Source organism: Zootoca vivipara, chromosome Z2 (assembly GCF_965207765.1).
Source record: "Zootoca vivipara chromosome Z2, rZooViv2.hap1.1, whole genome shotgun sequence".
Classification (NCBI taxonomy): Eukaryota; Metazoa; Chordata; class Lepidosauria; order Squamata; family Lacertidae; genus Zootoca; species Zootoca vivipara.
In genome coordinates this window covers 32388608-32409338 of record NC_142585.1, presented here as the reverse complement: position 1 = coordinate 32409338, position 20731 = coordinate 32388608, and the positions used below count along the sequence as shown (strand labels likewise).

General features: G+C 45.6%; 1 protein-coding gene across 2 annotated transcripts; it reads right to left on the bottom strand.

Moving 5' to 3' along the window:
- Positions 1 to 111: 111 nt before the first annotated feature.
- EGFL7 (EGF like domain multiple 7) lies at positions 112 to 19268 on the bottom strand. 2 transcript variants are annotated; one of them, XM_035113148.3, is made up of 10 exons: positions 19024 to 19268; positions 16427 to 16498; positions 8843 to 9025; positions 8101 to 8223; positions 7601 to 7716; positions 5983 to 6078; positions 5218 to 5373; positions 3364 to 3434; positions 2624 to 2786; positions 112 to 1692 (listed from the first exon to the last, which is right to left on the bottom strand). In XM_035113148.3, exons 3-10 carry the CDS (start codon positions 8920 to 8922, stop codon positions 1670 to 1672), a joined length of 828 nt encoding a protein of 275 aa, XP_034969039.1. In that variant the 5' UTR covers positions 8923 to 9025; positions 16427 to 16498; positions 19024 to 19268; the 3' UTR covers positions 112 to 1669. The 2 variants fall into 2 exon arrangements, with proteins under 2 accessions (XP_034969039.1, XP_088520853.1); XM_088664727.1 differs by lacking the exons at positions 16427 to 16498; positions 19024 to 19268 and adding an exon at positions 14255 to 14471.
- Positions 19269 to 20731: the final 1463 nt, after the last annotated feature.

The window sequence follows — 20731 nt, the reverse complement described above, 5'->3', positions numbered from 1 at the left end:
CTTTGAAATTCCACACTAGGATTATCAGAACAACTATCCAACAGAGCCTTATTCCACCTTCCCCCACCCTTGAGATTTCCAGGTATATTGCCACCGAATAGGGAGGCTCTATGAAATTCTAAAATCCTCTACTCTTGAGGCCTGTGTTTATTTATTTCATACAATTTATATACCACTTGATTGTGTAAGAAAACAAAAACAATCCTCAAAGCAGTTCACAAAAAAGGTAAAATTATAAAATTAGCAAGACGAAAAAATAGCAACAATAATTTAAGGCTTTTGAAAAGTTGAAATAACAGTTTTCTAAATATCTGTATAGGCTTGTCTAATCAATGTTTCAGCTGGCACCCATAGGGTGTCAATAGACAGGCGGTTCCCAATGCAGGCACTGCCAAACAGATCAATTTCTTGCCAAATATGAGCAGGTGTGTATACAGCCACTAAATTGAATGGGAGGCTCTATGGATTTCTTAAAACCATCTCCTTGGAGCCCTGAATGTTGGCAACAGCCACCCCCATTTCTGGCAGTAATTTCCCCCAATAGATTGGGTGTCTTTTATTGGAAAAAAACAACTTATTTCCAAAAGGAAAATAATAATAATATTGCATCAGGTCATTACTGGTGCCAAGCCTTTGCACTTTTGCAGAAGTGAGTAAATTGTACCATTAAGTTCTCTCTAGGCAATTATTTTCAAAATAGGGAGGTTTTGTACACACTTCTGGTGGCAGAAGAAAACAGGAGGCATGGCCCAGAGTGGGGTGGAACCTGCAGCTCTCCAGAACATAAGTATCATAGAGATGAAAAGTTGGAAGGGCCCCCAAGGGTCATCTAATCCAGGCATAAACGGCGACCCTCCAGATTTTTTGGCCTACAACTCCCATGATCCCTAGCTAACAGGACCAGTGGTTGGGGAAGATGGGAATGGTAGTCCAAAACATCTGGAGGGCCGAAGTTTGGGGGTGCCTGATCTAATCCAATGCAGAAATCGCAGCTAAGATGCCACCGAACTCTTGTGAGGATGCTGAATTAGATGGGCCACTGGCCTGATTCTGTTTCCGGACACTTAACTCCCGCCAGCCAGCCCCCTCCCCCCAGCTGGCATGGCTCAAGGGCTAGGAATGATGGGAGTTGTAGTCCCAAAGGTATCAGGTTTGGGCAAAGCTGCTTTAAGATAACACAGCCTTCATCCTCTCTTCTTCCACCACCAAAAAAACAACAACCCAAAAGCAAACTAGGTAGTTTACTGAGCTAAAAATGCCAATGGTCTAACTTGGTATAAGGCAGCTTCTTTTGTTGCTTTTTGAGTCCTTTATACAGAACAATGAGGTCTAGAATCTTGCTTAATTTTTAAGGATAGCCACTGCTGCCTGTATAGACAATACTGAGCTAGATGGATCTAGGGTCTGACTCAGTATAAGGCAGCTTCCTATGTACCACATTTGGGGATGAGGGTTGCAAGCTTTTCTATTACCAGAAACTGTAGCTTGCTTAATTTTCAGGACGCCTATAAGAGTTCCTTTCTAGCAGGCATCCTGTGTTTCTTTAACGCCTGATGGCTTCACTTTGCTTCTTTAGTCCACAAAGTTATTCGTTGCTGTACAGATGCATACTTTAGTGACAGAGAAGAGGCTAGGAGTCCCGCTCCATTTGAATCTTCTGTTCTCTTACTTAACCTTCATTTTTGCAAGAACCTGCAGAACGGAGAGAGAGAAGAAGAAGAAGAGTTTGGATTTGATATCCCGCTTTATCACTACCAGAAGGAGTCGCAAAGCGGCTAACATTCTCCTTTCCCTTCCTCCCCCACAACAAACACTCTTTGAGGTGGGTGGGGCTGAGAGACTTCAAATAAGTGTGACTAGCCCAAGGTTACCCAGCAGCTGCATGTGGAGGAGCGAAGACGCGAACCCGGTTCCCCAGATTACGAGTCTACTGCTCTTAACCACTACACCACGCTGGCTCCCGAGAAGTGATCAAAGCCATCAAAATGATATTCCCATCTGTTTGAAATACAGCAAGATGTCATAACCGTCCCTGCCAGCTTTTATTGTAATAATAATAATACCCAGCCTACTTCCGGGATTCGAGGCAGCTAAATCAACACACAAATCAATACGCATAAAAATTCAAAAAGCTAAAAATGTATAGAAGATTACTGTTAAATAGGAATTAAACTCTTAATAGAATTAAAACAATATAAAAGCAGATATATTAAAGGACAAGATAGCAAAAATCTGGGGATTTGAACCCTAGTCTACCAGCTCCTAGTCCTTATTTAATCCCCACAACAACCCTGTGAGGTAGGTTCATTTCAGAGGCAGTGAATGGCTCCCAAAGTCACCCCCAGTGAGCTTCAGGGCCAAGTTGGGGGGGATTCAAACCATGGTCTCTCTTTGATCCCTAGTCCAACACTCTAACACTCTCCCAGGTCGTATCATCTTAGAAGGGGTGTAATTATTAAGAAAAGACGCTGCCCTTCTGAATTTGCCACTATCTTCCTGTACATTTCCCATTTCCCAGCATTTGTTGAAAGGGGAATAAACAGGGTTAATGAAAGGGAGGTTTGTGCAGTCCCGTCCCATCCTGTCCAGTCCCTCCACCAGCACACATTTTATTGTCACTTACAAATCTCCAGCCGCTCCTCCAGGAAAGAGATCTGCTCACTGAGAGAGTCGATTCTGTCCAGCTTCTGCAAAGAGTGCACCAGGAGGGCGATGGGGTCGGCAGGGGTCCCCTCCAACCCTGGCACCTCCACTTTGAGGAACGGCGCTAGCGTGAGCTGAAATTTCTACCCAAAGAAGTTTGGCAGGCCGGGGGGTGGTGGAAGAGAAACAGGTAAACCTTTAGTGAGTAGGTGAGCAACAGGTATCTACCCACAAAGACCAGGTGTGACCCCAGCTGCCACTTTAGATTAAAAAAAGAACAAAACAAAAAAACAACCATTGCTGCCATGGTTAACTAAGGCATCATAACTACAGCAGAAAAGCCACTCATGGAGAGGTTCATAACCAAGACCAGTCAACAAGCCACTCAAAACTCCCACACCAGGAACCCTTCTCTCACCCACCCCAGCATCTGTTAAATGTTAAGAACATGAGGCGAGCCTGGCTGCCGGGGGGCCCATCTAGTCCAGCATTCTGTCCTCACAGCAGCCCTGATGGGGGAAAGTCCCCAAATGCAATAGCAATTCTCCCCTCCTGTGGTTTCCAGCAACTGGTACTTAGAGGTAGACTTCCTCCTGGGCATGGATGTTCTACCATGACAATAGTAAATTACTTGCTAAGGGCCAGGAGCTAACTACCTGTTCCCCACCCTTTCAGAGGGACCCTCTTCCCACCCACCAAGAACTAGCAGAGAAGACTCACTTCCTCCAGAGCGGCCATCCTGGTCTTCAGCTGCCGCACTTCATCCTCCACCATCAGGTTGGTGGTCCTAGCTGCACAGGTTTCACAGCAAAGAGGGAGAAAAAAAATACAAGTAAGACAGTGGTTCCTTGAACTAAAGAAACTGAAGATTCAATCAATCTGGTATTCATAGCTGGACTGTCCCTGGGCATGGAAGGTCTGTGGTAACAGTGGATCTATGCAGAGTCCTCGTGGATCTGGCCAAAGGGGGCTCATCTAGTCTAACCACCTGTTCTCACAGTGGCCAACCAGGTGCCCAAAGTAGGATATGAGCATGAATATGCTGCCCACCTGCAATTCCATCTGCACAGGAAGGGTTTCCATTGACCAGTCCCGCCCAGGCGGAAGGACATCTCTGTAGCCCATGGATCACAGCATGGGGTCGTTCCCACGGCACTGGGGGATGTCTTCTGCAGCACACCTGAGACTCTGAAGACGATGCATGGGTCCTCTCACGTCCTTCTGGCGCAGGTGCCGGGCTTCCGCGCATTATTACTCACGGTACGAGTTTGAAGTGGCACAGCGCGTACCAAAAGTAATAATGGGCGGCAGTCAGCCTTGGCTGTGGGTGCTGATCTTCTTCCAGGAGGCTAGAGGGGTACGGAGGCAAGCAAACCATGGGGGAAGCAGCTCCTTCAGCCCACTGGAGCTCAGACTGGGCACTTAAAGAGGAGCCACAGCATGCTCACGCTCAGGGCCGACTGCTCTTGGCAAGGCCAGCAAGAGGCCACGTCTGGCCACGCACAGATGTTATGCAGCACAGGTAGGCAAAGGTTGACGAAGAGCATCGTCCCCAGGTGGGCTGCCCCAAAGCACAACTTATGGATGATGGAAGAAAGCTGGTTTCCTGCTGCTTAATATGAATCGACAGTGTGATGCAGCAGCAGCAGCAGCAGCAAAAAAAAAAAAAATAGTGCAATTTGAATGTCTCTGCTAACAAAGGGCAGAACATGAGAAGAGCCTGCTGGATCAGGCCAATGGCCCATATAGTTCAGCATCCTGCTCTCAAAGTGGCCAACCAGATGCCCCAAAGGGAAATCCACAAGCAGGATCCGAGCACAAGAGTTGGTGTGAATCAATCAATGTCCTCCAAAGGCCTGGGTGATATCCAGTGAAACTTGAATGTTGGAAGATTCAAGATAAAAAGAAGCACATGCAGCACAGAGTTAAGCTAGGGAACTCGCTGCCACAAGAGGAAGTGATGGCACACCCAGTCCAGCATCTTGCTCTCCCGAGGCTTTTCTACACTTCCCCTTGTCCCACCGCTTTCCCCTGGGGAAATGCGCTGTTTACTGCTGAATCGGAACCAACGCCAATCAGTTTTTTCTACAGATTGACTTTGTTCCGATTCAGTGGTAAACAGAAGGGGCAAACAAAGAACCCCACTCAGACCCATGCTTTTCAGGCACAGGACAAGCGGAAGTGTGGACAAACCCACAATGGTCACCCGGAGGTTCCCATGGGAAGAAGGCCCCAAACAGGACCTGAGCACAATAGCAACTTTCACCTCCTTCCAGCCTGGGATTCAAAAGCACCACTGCCTCTGACCATGAGGGCAGAATTTAGCCAAACAGGCTAGTAGCGATCCACAGCCCTCTCATCCGTGGAAATTAGTTTAATCCTCATTTAAAGCCATCCGAGTTGGTGGCCGTCTCCTGCAGAAGTGAGTTACACAGTTTAACTTATGCACTATTTAGAATAATAAATAGGCAAGCTCCTAGCTTGATGTTCTTCCTCGGGTATTTCATGGCTGAAATGCAAGGCAAAGCTACAAGGGCACCCCCCAAGAGTTCACCTGGTCTACGTTGGCCTTACCTGGGCTCACGGCATCCGTGGGCACTCCCAGAGCCTCACAGGTCCTTCCATCCACACCAAGTTCGTAACCTTGTTGGCAGGTGCAGTGGTAACTCCCAACCACGTTGCGACAGGTGTGGCTGCACCCGTGTCTCCCTCCAGCACATTCGTCCACATCTGAAACCACAAAAGGAATTGTGTCCGAAAGGATGCGTCTTAGTTCAGCCAAGTCACAAAGCCCCATATATACCGCTTGATTGCAGGGGTTGTACTAAATAACCCTTGGGGCATAGCTGCCAAGTTTTCCCTTTTCTCGTGAGGAAGCCTATTCAGCATAAGGGAAAATCCCTTAAAAAAAGGGATAACTTGGCAGCTATGCCTTGGGGTCCCTTCCAACCCTACAATTATCAGGTACTACGATCTCACCCAGCTTCCCTTGCACGTAGCTGTTTTCACCACCATCGGAGCAGATACAAGTATGTTTCTCGTTGCAACCATAGAATGATTTTAGTTGTAAACTGTTTTTAGATGCTTCCAACTGGGGATGAAGGGCCAGGCTTATTCAATAAATAAACAAATTCAATCATAAAAACAACTGCTTTTGTTTTCTTTTTTGCAAGGGAAGTTGAGACTGTGACCACCAGAGACCTGCGCCCACAAATTCATTCTGAGCACCCATGGGAGGCAGCCCTGATGTATTTGGATAGACAGATAGAAAGGGAGAAGAAATGGTTTAAATGGTGCTCAATGGCCAGTTTTAGGGGGGGGGCAGGGAGTGGCCTTTACCTGTCTGGCAACTCCTTCCGCTCCATCCTGAAGGGCAAGAACACTTGTTAGGGGACAGACACTTCCCACCATTCTGGCAAGGGGGGCGGCAGATTGCTGGAAGAGAAGGCCACAGTTAGAACAGGGGTGTATGGGGAGGAAGATTCTTAAATGTGGCCCAGGAAAATGTTTATGCTTTCAAAGTGTGCGTGTTGCTTCTCAAAAATCAATTAGTAATATAATGACTGGGTAAGAGGCCACAGTGGTCTCCTTCATTGGAGGTTTTTAATCAGAGGCTGGGCGCCTGTCTGTCAGGGAAGCTGTAGCTGTGATTCCTTCATTGCAGGGGGTTGGACTAGACGACCCTTGGGTTCCCTTCGAACCCTACAATTCTATGATTCTATGAACACTGGACCTGAGACAGACCAGGGTTCAACACCCCCCCCAACTTGGCCCTGAAGCTCAGTGGGTGTAACACAGGGAGGCAGTCACTGCCTCTCAGCCTGACCTACCTCACAGGGTTGTTGTGGGGATTAAACAAGGAGGGAGAGAACCATGCAGGCCGCCTTGAGCTCCTTGGGAGTAAAAAGATGGGATATGGATGCAACAAATAAACAAATACTGGCAAATAGTGGTGTCCCCACTGCTCACCTGCAGCCCGAGCAAACAGGCATGCATAATTTATACACAAAGCAGCATACATAATTTCACCTGACTAAATGAGGGCACTGGTGGCAAATATCCAGACCTCTTAAAGGGTTCTTTTTTTCTGGGCTCAGAGCCCAACACCCCAAACCCCACAGATAAGGATAACATCAAAGCAAGCCAATTAGCTTATATCAAAGCAAGTGAATATAAACATGTATGAGCTCATTGCTGCATCCACTACCAATTAATTGTGGGGTTATCTCGACTCCCAGGATAGTATTGTCCCTTGCATAGGGAAGATGGAGAAATGCTGCTGGGTGACTGAGAGAAGGCGGAACTGTTCAACCCCTACTTTGCCTCTGTCTTCACCCAAAAAGAAAGCAGTGTCCAACCTAGCGATAACAGAATAGAAGATGCAATGAGGGAGCTGCAGCCTAAGATAGGAGAAGAGGTGATAAGGGAATGCCTAGTTAATTGAAATGAATTCAAATCTCCACAGCTTGGTGAGCTAAACTCAAGGGTACTAAACAGCTTGCAGATGTAATCTCAGAGCCTCAGATGATTCCTCGTCATCTTGGGAAAAAGTGACAAGAGGAACACCACAGGGTTCTGTTCTGGGCCCGTTGCTGTTAAACATCTTTATAGATGACTAGGTGCAGATGACAAACTGGGAGGGCTAGCTAATGCCGCAGAAGACAGAATTGGAATCCAATATGACTTTGGCAGATCAGAGAACTGGTCCAAAACTAACAAAATGAATTTTAATAGGGACAAATGTAAGGTTCTACACTTAGGCAGGAAGAACTAGCTGCATGAATATAAAATGGGAGACACCTAGCTTGCCAGTAGTACATATGAAAACAATCTAGGGGAATGAGTGGAGCACAAGCTTCATGTGAGTCAACAGTGTGATGCAGCAACAAAAAAGGAAGGAAGGAAGGAAGGAAGGAAGGAAGGAAGGAAGGAAGGAAGGAAGGAAGGAGAGGTTTACCTATATTGCATCCAAGCCCAGGGGCACCATTTGCCCGTCTCCACCCAGGACAGCAGGCATACGTTGGATAGGACTGCTTCCGATAGGCTAGGCGTTGGGCAGTTTTATAGATGGTTCTGCAAATAATGCCAAAACACAAAGATTTAGTATTCAGAGCCTGCAAGGCTTTTTAAAAATGAAATGGCTATTTTTACCATTTCCATGAAAAAAGGAAACAAAGGTGTTCAAAAGAAAGTAAGAGGAACATCTGAATGGCCAGAAAAGGCCCATCCAGCTCAGCATCTTGATAAAAACTTCCAGCTCTTATTTGCCTTTTCTTTAAATCAGGTTTTTGCGAACTTGGGTCTCCTGTTTCTTTTGGACTACAGTTCCCATCATCCTTGACCACTGCTCCTGCTAACTAGCAATGATGGGAGTTGTAGTAAAAAAAAAACACCATCTGGAGACCCAAGTTTGGGAAACCCTGCTCTACACTAAAAAGGCTGAGTATGATTCCATACCTGTACATACTGCAGAGCCTGTATCCCTGGCACAAGGTGAGGTAAGGCTGGTACATAGGTTGGGCATGGGACACGAGGTAGGACATCACCTGGCTCTTCAGCCCCATGGAGCACACTCTGGGCCTGCAATGGAGCAACCAAATACAGATTCCCCCACATCAGGTTTACAGCAGCACAATACAAGCCCCCCAACACGTGCCACATCCTGTCCATTTTGCACAAAATTTGATTTGAGGAGGCAGGGGCCTGTTTTTGGCCTCTGTGAAAAACTTCCTCCTTTAAGCAAACCTCCCCAGGCATGCAAAAGCTGACATGTATTTTAATATGCAAACTTGTTTTCGACGTCTGGTTTTGCTGGTAGTTTTAGTGCTTGCTTTTTTTTTGCATTTTATGTAACCCACTTAAATGTTTTGATGATTATGCAGTATATAAATCCAGTTAAATAGTTGCATATGTAAGAATCTGATATCTGGCCTCCTACGCACACATTTACACACACATGTACATATTTTTAAATTACTTGTGGAGCCTTCCTTAGAAAGGAAAGGAAAAAGGAGGGCTAGTGGAATCAATAGAAAGCAACACAATATCCCAACCTTCTTGCAACCTACTAGGAAGTGTGGTGCAGTGGTTAGAGTATCAGATTAGGATCTGGGAGATCAGAGTTCAAATCCCCACTTGGCCATGACGCTCCAAGCAAAGCAGCCTTGGAAATGGTGCCCCGAAGACAAAGGACACTTACCCTGGTCTAGAGGCACACTCAACATTGATCACTGCAAGGATGAAAAGGACCACTGCCAGAAGGCAGCTGACCCTCCTCATTTCCTATCCTCTGCTGGGCCTTTTCTCCCCCACCCCTCCAGTGTAGCAAATATAGGTGTTGGGGGGGGGTGTTTCACAGCAAGGGGCTCTTCAGTGCGCACACCTGGAAACAAAAAGAGAGGGCGAGATGAAGAAATTTGACAGCACTTTGCACGTAGGCAGGAGACTACAGCTGAAATGAACAGGGATTGTGTCTGTGTAAGAGAGGGAGAGAGAGAGAGAGAGAGAACGTCACACTTGCAATCCCAGCCTCTGAAAGGGAAAGGACAGGTAAGAGGTAAAAAAAGCTGCACCTGTCTGTGGGTTTTCAGGGACTCAGTCAAAAACAATGAAAAGTCAAATAATTGAGCACCTATTAAAATCATCAGAACCAGCAAGAGGTGACACAGAATCATAGAATTGTAAAGTTGGAACGGACCCCAAGAGTCATTTCGTACAACCCCCTGCCATGCAGGCATCCCAGCATTTATAATAAACATGGCATGACAATAAAGAAAAATAAAATGAATGACAAACAACATGGCAAGTAAAAGTTGGACAAGGGGGAAAAACCCTTTTTCTCCCTTTCCCATAACACTAGAACTTGTGGTTACAAGGTAGGTATCCGTGTTGGTCTGACGTAGTCGAAACAAAATTTAAAAATTCCTTCCAGCAGCACCTTAAAGACCAACTAAGTTTTTTTATTTTGGTATGAGCTTTCGTGTGCATGCACACTTCTTCAGAACTTGTTCTTCAGAACTTCAGAACTAAAACTTGTGGACACCCAATTGAATGTTGGAAGGTTCAGAACAGATAAAAGAAAGGACCTCTTCATGCAGCACATAGTTAAACTATGGAACTCACTCCCACAGAGGGCAATGATAGCCACTGACCTGGGTGGCTTTTAAAAAGGGACTGGACAAATTCATGGAGGACAAATTCATGCTGAAGGCTATTACCACAATAGCCAGGCTCTGCCTTAACAGAGGCAGCAATGCTTCTGAATCCTAGTTGCTGGAAGAGAGGGGTGAGGGCTCTTGTGCTCAAACCCTGCTTGCTGGTTTCCCTTTTGAACACCTCGGGAGCCACTGTGTAGATTAGAACAGAGTAGGCTACTAGATTGAAACCAGCAGGCTCTGCTTATGTTCTTAATTATATGACAAGGCAGCTTCTCCTTATGTCCCAAGGGGAACTGTCCCATCAGGGCCAGACCTCAACACTTTTAGGGAAAAGTTTAGCAACCCAGGAACAGAGCTGAAGGTTCAACCATGAGCACTGTCCTGCTTGCATTCTGCTCACTGTGGGTTTTCCAAGGGGCATCTGCCCAACCATCAGACGCAGGATGAGGCAGGCTCTGGGTCCAATCCAGCAGCCAAACTCCTCTTAATGTAGAGCACGGGGGTTTGTTTTTATCAGCACCTGAGAAAATCTGCAGGAAACTGTTCTGCAGAGTAATTTACACACCTACATGTAAAGCATTACTGTACGTATTATTAACTTGGGGTGAACCATGGAAGACAAAATATTACTTAATGGAGTGGTGACAGATAGATAGATAGGTGATAGATAGATAGATAGATAGATAGATAGATAGATAGATAGATAGATATAGATAGATAGATAGATAGATAGATAGATGAATTATATGATATGGGGGGAAGTTTCACCCCCAGCAGTCAGAATTCTCCAACTTAAAGGAAGAAGCACTAAAACACCCCACACCAGGCAGATGAAGATATTTGATCATGGAAATAAACTGTAATCGAAAGATAGAAATGCTGAATGCTATTTAGAAACCAGATGGCTGAAAACACTTTTTGGCATCTCGCGTTTGCCACTGTCATTGATCTCCTGCTGCTGCTGTGGTCATGCCTCTGGTCCAGAAGTTCAAACCCTGATTTCTGGACACCTGGCTAACTGGACATCTGGTTAGCAAAGCTGGACCCGGGAACAGCTGCCAGACCAGTTGTCATCACCATAAAAAGTGGGGGGAAACTCCAGGTTCTTCAAATAATGGGGTGTCCCTATAGCACTCTGCTCTACCCAATGCATTTGGGGAGAATTTCTGATCAAATATGCCCGTGAGGAATTACTTTGTTAAGGGTGCTAGGAATTGCAGCGTTCTGAGGTGAAAACTCACAGAGTGCCCAGGGTTTGGGGCTTTAAATGAATGGTGTAAATGTGACCCTGCGCCAGAGAGGGAGGACACAAAGCGACTGATTCAAACTACAAGAAAGGAGATTCCGACTAAACATACTAAACATTCCGGCTAAAACTTTCTAAAAGTAAGAGCTGTTCGGCAGTGGAACAGTCTCCTTTGGAAGGTGGTGGACTCTCCTTCCTTGGAGGTTTTAAAGCAGAGGTTTTAATGCAGATGCTTTAGCTGAGATTCTTGCATTTGCAGGAGGTTGGACTAGATGACCCTTCCAGGGTCCCTTTCTCCTCTACAATTCTATAACTGAGTAGCACACAGCATCTTGGGAAATGTAAAATATCTGAGCCAGCCCCCCTTGGGGTCTGTGGGGAGCTAGACATTACTAAACATTCATAATGCATAGTTGGCGGTTAAAAGCCAGGAATTAGCAGAGGCTCATTTGAGACATAAAAATCTCTTCCAATTCATGCCGAAACTGTGTTAAATCTCACACAACTCCCTTATGTGCATTCTAGGTCCCGTTCCTCCACTCCAAAACAATAAATATATCCCAGAACACCATCAACTGTGCAGTCATGAAATTATGCTTGCAGGAAGATAAATTCCAGCAGTCAGCCCGACTCAGATCTAGATGCATTCCCACAACATTCCTCTCAGTCAGCGCCACTGACTAAATGAGAATGATGCCAGATAATGGGAAACATACACAAATATCTCCACGCTACAGTGCTGGTTTCTGAAAATTTGAAAGCAATGTCACAGCAGCACAGCAGCTGTGGTTCCTGAACTACAGGGGCTGGACTAGGCGGCCCTTGGGGGTCCCTTCCAACTCTACAATTCTATGACTCTATAGTAAATAGGGCACACTGTGGCTTAACTGCAAACCTAGGTTTCACTTAAAACCAACCCGTTCCTCATATAGGTTGCAATCAACAGGGAAATGCTTGAGAGCTCCATTGCAGAGCTTATGTCCTGTGTTCCAGTCTTACCTCATCTCCAGGTAAGGCTCCCAGCAGCCAGCATCACCCATGGTGAGGAAGGACATTTGAACCACCAGCTCTGCTCCTGCGCTGCTAAACTTTTTCCTAAAAGTGTTAAAGTCTGGCCCTGATGGGACAGTTCCCCTTGAAACCCGCTGTTTTAAATGGGTTTTCCTTCATTTGACTGCCCATTGAGTGAACATTGTTTTTGACTGAGTTCCAGAAAACCCACAGACAGGTGCATTTTTTTTACCTGTGATCTTCCCTTCCCCTTCAGAGGCTGAGATGCAAGTGTGATTCTCAAACACACACACACACACACCCTGTTCATTCCCACTGCTCAACTTTGTGCTGGAGAATTATCTTTGGTCTCCTACATGCATGCAAAGTGCTTCCAAATTCCTTCAGCTCATTTGAACAGGACGGACACATAGGAGCAGGGGGAACCTCTCGGTTAAATTAGTGAAGCTGATAATTAGACAATTTCATGGAGCAGTAAGAGGCTATCAACAGCTACAAACCACAGTGACTATGGTCTGCCTCCACAGTCAGACCCAGCAATGTGAAACAGAATCATAAAATTGCAGAGTTGGAAGGGACCTCAAGGGTGATATAGTCCAACACCCTGCAATGCAGGAATCTCAACTAAAGCATCTATGACAGATGGCCATCCAACCTCTGCTTAAAAACCTCCAATGAAGCCCACAACCTCCGAAGGGAGACCATTCCACTATAGAACATCTCTTAGAGCAGCTCTTGCCTTTAGAAAGTTCTTCCTACTTTCTAGTAACTTGAAACTGTTGGTTCTAATCCTACCCTTCAGAGCCGGGGAAAACAAGCTCACTCCATCTTCCATGCAACAGCCCTTTAGACCTGAAGTCAGCAAACGTTTTCAGCAGGGGGCCGGACTATATTTGGGGTGGAATGAATGAATTCCTATGCCCCACAAATTACCCAGAAATGCATTTAAAATAAAAGCACATATTCTACTCATGTAAAAACACGCTGATTCCCGAACCGTCCGCGGGCCAGATTTAGAAGGTGTTTGGGCCGGATCCGGCCCCCGGGCCTTAGTTTGCCTACCCATGCTTTAGAGATTTTAAGATGGCTATCATATCTCCACTAGGTATCCTCTTTTCCAGACTAAGCATGCCCAACTCCCTCAAAGGTGTCACATCCCTCCTCCTCCACAACCAATTTGATCTTACTAGCTCTCAACATCAGACCTCCCTCACAGGACAGTTGTGAAGTCAAAGCAGCATTTAAAAAAGCATGTTTGGTTGAAAGTTTTAAATAGCTTTTAAAAACTTTTTAAAAACTGATAATCTCGTTGTTTTATTCTTTTCCTAAACCACTTTGCTGTTCCTTTGCATATACATACTGTATACATATTAAATAAGGAATAAAGATTGGATTTGAAAAACATTACTGGTCAAAACAGGTTGTATCAGCTATCTAAAATATCCTGTGCATGCATTATTATTTTTTAAAAAACACGCGTAAATACTTTTCTTTATGCATTCGTTTAAAAATGAAGTTTTTCTATGTTAACGGCAAGTTAAACTTTTTTTACCACCACTAGGTGGGGAGGTCCTCTCATTATACATACACAATATATAAATTTAAAGAGCTTTACACTTTGTTTAAAATGAGTCTTCTGTGAAACGGGGTGAGTAGAGAAATAACTATTGTTCAAGCGACAGTAGCGAAGCCCATTCACAACCCCCCCCCCGGTTCAGTCCTTTTGTTTAAGCAACAACTCCTGCAATAAATCTGTGCAAGAGATTCTCCTAAGTTCTGCTGCCTTACTTGCCCTCTTCTCCAACTCTGCAAATCCTGCTTCCCGCGCCACCGAGAGGGACCCCCCGCCGCCCGCTGCAAAATGTTTTGCAAAAGTTGCATTGCACGAGCAAACGAGACTCAAACAAACAACAGGCACCCACCGCCCCAAACTCCCTCCCTCTTTATTAAAAAATACTGCATTAGCAAAAAGAAAAAAAAGTAACCGGATTTTGGAATCTCTCTCACACACAAAAACTCCACACAGGTCCCCCTTTCTCCTCCCAAATCCAGCAGCTGATTTAAGTTTCGCTTTGCCTCAGGCAAAGCGTGCAAACAAGAGAGAAAAATGGGGGGGAAGCAACATTAAAAGCCCCCAGCAACTGTCCTTGCAGCAGGCGCTTTTCCGCTTTGCAAAAAATAAATAAATGCTACTCACTTTTCCTGCAGAGGCGCTTTTGCAAACCGGCCACTTCCTTCCCAACCCCCGAAGAAACCGAATCTCCCTGCCACCCCGCTTCCTTCTCCTCTTCCTTTTCTTCCCGTTTCTTTTAAAGTAATATCCAGAATTGCTTTTTAACATACACCGTGACCCACCCCCAAAAGTCTACCTCGCCTGCTTTGCTTGCTCCTGTCTCTCTCTCAGCCAGTCCACTGATCTCATGGAAAGGATTATCAAGAAAAGATTTGAGCTCTGCACCATCCTTTGACGGGGCGTGGGGAGGAACCGTCCACTTTCTTTTTTTGCAAAGAGGTTGCAAATTGCAAGAAGAAAGGAATTCTTTCTGCACTGTTCTCTCCCTCCTCCCCATTAAAGATAAGAAACTTGCCTTCAGAAAACTATCCCAAGGGGACACTGCCCCCTCCTTCTCCATAAACCGCATGAACACGTGTTTGTGTTTTTGAACCCAGGGGTTAAAAAAACTGAATAGGGAGGTTACCTCTTCAGGAATCAGGAGAACCAGAAACTTAGGTCAGGGTAACAGCAGGTGAGAAAGCTAATGAAACTGGTCTTGAGTTGGCTATTTACAGCCAAATCCTATCCATTCACCCACCCACCCACCCAGAGATAAGCCCTCCCTTGTTACAGTGGGACTTACTCCCCAAGGGAAGCACATCAGGGCTGAGAGCCTACAACATTTGAACAAGGTACTATCAAGTTTGGGCCTTCAGTTGGACATCTGAGAATGGGGTGCAATTTTGCAGTAAATCTTATTTCCCCTTGTTTATAAACAAAGCCCTACTACTCACAGTTGACCCCTTTGAAATAAATGGGCCTGTTAGCAATGCCCATTCATTTCAGTGAGTCTATTCTAGATACAACCAGGAGCTTGCATCCCACCCTTTCAACATTTTTAAACATTTGGCAAGCAATACAACTAAATAATAATTTTTTATTAAATCAGGGCATCATCGCGACAATATATGTATAGCTATTTTTGAAAACACTTGTGCATGGATCCTTGTGGCGATCACAATGAAAAGAGTCTACAACCCTTAAATTACTACTACAAATAATAGTAATAGTAATAGTAATAATAATAATAATAATAATAATCTGCCCTTCACCTTAAGGCCCCAGGTCCAGTTGCAGCAATTAAAATAGTTTTAAACAATTGTCACCAAAATAAGTTAGGTCCTAAGCACATTCTTTCCCCTTTCCAAAAAGAATCCTGAAAATTAGTTTTTTGAGGGTGCTAGGAACTGTAGCTGCATGAAAGGTAAGCTGCAGTTCCCAATATTCTTCAGGGAGTGCTTAAAATGCGCTTTAAATATCAAGTGTGCGTATGCAGCACAGAAAATTCAGTATCTGACAACAGATAAGTCATTTATGGCAGATCATGAGAGACCTTAGTCCTCATTAAACCTTGGAGAGCTGCTGCTGGTCACAGAAAATGTTATCGGCCTAGACAGACAGTTAGTTTATAACTCACAAATTAGAGTCTACATACGGCAGCCTCGCTTGGAACAGAATAAGAGGCCAATGGCACATCTAGTCAATCATCCTGTTCTCACATTAGTCTGCCAGTTGACTGTAGGAAACGAGCAAGCAGGATTCTAAGACAAGAGCCCTTTCCCTTCCTGTGGCTTCCAGCAACTGAGATTCAGAAGCATTGCTGCATCTGACCATGGAGGCAGGGCATAACCATCCTGGCTATAGCCATTGACAGCCTTATCACCCATGAATTAGTCTATTCCTCTTTTAAAGCCATCCAAGCTGATGGGCACCACTGCCTCCTAAGGGAGTGAGCTCCACAATTTAGCTCTGTGCTGTGTGAAGAAATTTCATCTGATGAAAGAGATTTCATCTGATGAAAGATTCCTGAATCTCCCAACCTTCAGCTTCATTTGATGTCCCTGGGTGTCAGTCTCCATGCTTTCTCCATGCCATGCATCATTTTATAAACTGCCATGCCTCTTCCTTGCATTTTCCATAAGCCCAAAAGTCTCAAATGATGCAGCCTTTCCTCTTAGGGGAGTCATTATATCCCCCTGATTATTTCGGTTGCCCTTTTCTGAACCTTTTCCAGCTCTACAATATCATTTTAGCCTTGCTTTATTTACTTGGCAAAAGGGTAGGGACTGTATTGCAGCACCTAAAATGACTCACCTGAAGCATCTTGATCCGTCATCTGTCATTGAACCGAAGTGGATTCTCTCCAAAGGGCACTTTGACTTCTTACTGTGGAGCAAGAGGGAAAAAGCACACTGGTGCATAGTCTCTAATAGGTTGTTTTGTAGGATGTCTGAATCAGGCATCCATTAATTAGGCGAGTAATGCATGCAACTTGCTCAGATTGCCAACTTTCTGACTGGCTCCTGCTCCTGTGTTTGGTTTGGCTTGGTGTTTTTTTTACAGCAGCTCAACCACCACCCCACTGCAGATATTAATAGGTAGCAATGCTTCATTCCAGCTGTGAAAAGAGTCCCTTGCTGGTTTCTGCAGAGCACATTAAAGGTTGGGGACCCTGAACTCAAACTCGCATCTCCCCTGAGGGTTGGCCATGGTGCCTTCTGGGCCTGATGGGAGCTGGAGTCCAATAATTTATGGGGGTGCAGAAGGCCCCCTTCCCTGATATGCAGGAAAGTATTTCAGCTACCGATACATCCTTTTTGTACCACGGATGTAAAATATTTTTAAAAATAGCATTTTAGAAAGTCAGCCAATACTGTAACATCTTTTCATCTCGCTTACAGGGAAGGCAGATTTGCTCTGCCACTTCCCTCACTCAGGTCCAAGAGAGAGTAGCAGGAGATACAGTTGTGGGGGCTTGGCATGGGTAGTCAGAGGTGGTCACACCCATTTCCACCCACCACCCTATTCTCTGCTGCTTTGACCAGATGCAAAGGAAAAGGTCCACACACACACACACACACACACACACACACACACACACACAGCGCCCACTCTCCTACTGCATCTCATAGTAACATCCAATTTTAGAGCTGAAAAATCCTCCTCTAACCCCTTGCAGGGCAGGAACCACAGCTAATCTTCACGCTCTGAAAACAGCAAGAGTGTCTGCTTGTCATGCAGAAGAACCCCGGTTCCATGCCCGGCATGTCCAGATGAAGCTGGACTCCTTTCCAAAACTCTGGAGAGCCACGACCCGTTTGTGCAGACAACACTGAGCTAAAGGAACCAATGGTCTGACTCTGTCTAAAGTAGCTTCCTGATTTCCAGTTTGTTCAGAACTATGAGGACTAGAATCTTGCTTTATGCCTAGGGGAAGGGCCATAGCTCTGTGGTAGACAGCACTGTAATATATCACCTGCGCTAGCTTAGTACTGTCTACACTGACTGGCAGAAGCTCTCCAGGATTTTAGGCTGGAGTCTTTTTCCCAGTCATTATGTGAAGAAGCTCAGGATTGAACCCGAGACCTCAACACTACAGTCCTCTTTTTCTTTTTTCTTTTAAGAAAGCCTCCTCAAAGTTATTTTTCCTTTTTTGTGTGTGCAAATTTTTTATTAAACTTTGAAATATTTACATACCAATTCCAGCTTTTAAATTCGTTATACATTTCTCTTTAAACTTTTACTTCCCACCTTTCCTTACATGCTGTTCTTCATCCCATCCCATCTACATAATGCATTCTAATAAACATTTAGCCTAAGACACATTCTTCCATTTCAAATATTATAATTTTTCTTCCACTGCTCTCAACGTTATTTTCCTATCAAGTGAGAGCATTGGCACATCTAGCTCAGCGTTGGCAGTAAAACTCTAAGGTTTCCAGGCAAGGTACTTTACTTATTCCCAGCCCTACCTGGAGCACCACTGAGGATTGAAGTTGGCACCTTTGGTATGGAAAACAGGTACTCAGCTGCTGAGTTATGGGTCTTCCTATAAACATAAAGTAAGTGTCTAGTCCTCATGGTAATGGCCAAATGGCTAAACTAAACAGGAACACGGGAAGCCACTTTACGTTGAGTCCATCTGGTTCATTATTGCCCGCATTGACTGGAAAGATTTCGGAGAAGAGGTCTCTCCTAGCCCGTCCTGGAAATGCCATCAGAAATTGAACTCAAGACCCTCTGCATGCCACAGTACTATAGACCTTCTCCCCCAAACCAAATAAGGTTCCAGTCCTCATTGTTCTGTATAATAAAGGGCAGAATTAAACAGCAGCATAGGAAGTGCCTTCAAACGCTATGTTCTGCTCAGTTCTGTCTACACTGAGGAACAGCAGGGTCTCTCCAGGATTACCGGTAGAGAATGTCTCCCGGTCCTACCTGGAGATGCCGCCAGTGGGGGGGGGGGCTCAAACCTGGGACCTTCTGCATGCAGAGCATGCACTCTTCCACAGAGCTATGACCCTTTTCCAAAAAATAAAGTAAGATTCTAGTCCTCATGGTACTGAAGAAAGGACTGCATTATATAAAGCCACAGGAAGCTACCTTATAACAGAGCCAGACCATTGGCCCATGTAGCTCAGGACTGCCAGCACTGACTGGCAGCAGTGGCTCTCAAGAGATTCAGACAGCACATGTTCCCAGCCCTACTTGACGATGTCATTGGGTATCGAACCTGGGTCCTTCTGCGTGAGAGGTAAATGCTCTGCTACTGAGCAACAGCCCCTCTCCTAAAATAAAAGACCACACGCCTCATAATTCTGAATAAATAGACTGAACCTCGGACCTGCCACTCTGTGGCCTGGCTCCCCAAACAACCCCAAGCTTTAGAATCCTCAACAGTCATACGATACCTGCCATGTGTCCTTGTCAGCTGTCTGTGCCCCTCTGCGGCGGCCAGGCGATGTGGGCCACTCTCTGTCTCCCTAAGCAACTCCCATCGAACCCAGTTGCCGCCATGGCCAGCACCACCTCTGCCAGACTTTGCAGCTCCATGGCTGGAGACCTGCCCTCCCCAGCCGGGGCTGCTTCTGTGTTTGCTCCCTCTTTCACTCCCTCCGTGGTCCCACTGTGATGCTGTCTGGAGACAAGAGGTCCCTCTGGATGGGGAAGGGCAGCCTTTTTATTCCCGCCTTCCTGTGCAAATCAGGGCTGGGATGGACAACCTGGGCAGGAAATCCCTGCGGGTGTCACTGGCTGATAAGGAGCTTTGCAAGCAGAAAAAAAACACAAGCCAGCTCAGGAGGGACCTGGAGAGAGAGAATTTAATACCTTCTCAGTCTGTAAAGGGATAGGACAGTTGAAAAGACTCCCTTGGTAGATGTTGGGCTCTCCTTCCTTAGAGGTTTGTAATCAGGAGGTTGGCTGGCCATCTGTCATGGATGCTTTAGTTGACATTCCTGCACTGCAGAGGGCTGGACCAGATGAACCTTGGAGATCCCATCCAACTACACAATTCTATCATTCCACGAGGAGGCAGGTGGGACTTGTGAACAGGGGGCCAAACTTTCATCCCCAGAGGGATGGCACTTGAGGATTGGGAGATGGGGAAAGCGTCTGCCAGAGGCCATGAAGAGCTACTGCTGGTTAGAGCTGGAAGAGTCAGGCCCTTGGTCCATCCTTCACAGTATTGTCCACACTGACTGGCAGCTCCTCTTCAGAGATCGAGACGGGGGGGTGTTCCTATCCCTTCCTGGAGATGCAGAGATCGGTTCGATCCCCATGTGGGATGGCTGCATATTCCTGCATTGCAGAGGGCTGGACTAGATGATCCTCAGGGTCCCTTCCAACCCTACAATTATATGATTCTATTATTCTAGTTCACAAAGAACCTTTTCCAAAGGCTTGTTGGTATCTCACCATGGCTGCTTTGATTTCAACAAGCATTGGCCATGAAATCTCAAATGCTACCTATCTATCCACAGTTATACTGCATGTTAAAAACTGAACACTATCCAGGGCCAAATTTTGAAATCAAACGCCAAATACTCAAAGCAAATACAATCACATGTCAAATGTGGATACTGTATCTAACAGGCTGCTAAGTTCTGACAAAAGCATCATTTCCTATGGCGAGTCTGTGCTCATCTCTTTATCCTGATATTGTCTCTCCTCAAACAGGTCCCGCAGGTTTGGGTGGCACTTGAAAAACTTGCAGAACTGTTTTAGCGAGAGCAAATACTAGGTGCGCCTATTGCAGGGGAAATGTTTGGGGAATATTCAAAATATTCAGAAATGAGCCCAGGCTTGGATAGTTCAGTTGGTAGAGCATGAGACTCTTAATCTCAGGGTCGAGGGTTCAAGCCCCACATGGAGCAAAAGATCCCTGCATTGCAGGGGGTTGGACTCTGTGATTCTATCACCCTGTGAGCATTCAGCATCAAAATTAGAGACCTTTTTGAGGAGCAAATTCAATGCAATTCTGACATGGTATAAGATTATGCATGGTCTGGAGAAAGCGGATAGAGAAAACTTTCCCTCCCTCTCTCCTAACTGGTGGATATCCAATGAAGCTGGATGTTGAAAGGTTCAAGGAAGGAATGCAGAATGGAAGTCAGTATA

What these genes read in the sequence shown, in the direction of transcription:
- EGFL7 (XM_035113148.3), bottom strand. Translation starts at nt 8,922, where the DNA reads ATGAGGAGGGTCAGCTGCCTTCTGGCAGTGGTCCTTTTCATCCTTGCA. An exon ending in AGGCTCTGCAGTATGTACAG is followed by an intron (nt 7,717 to 8,100) that starts GTATGGAATCAT and finishes CATTATTTGCAG; the next exon opens with AACCATCTATAAAACTGCCC. An exon ending in GGAGGAGCGGCTGGAGATTT is followed by an intron (nt 1,693 to 2,623) that starts GTAAGTGACAAT and finishes TCCGTTCTGCAG; the next exon opens with GTTCTTGCAAAAATGAAGGT.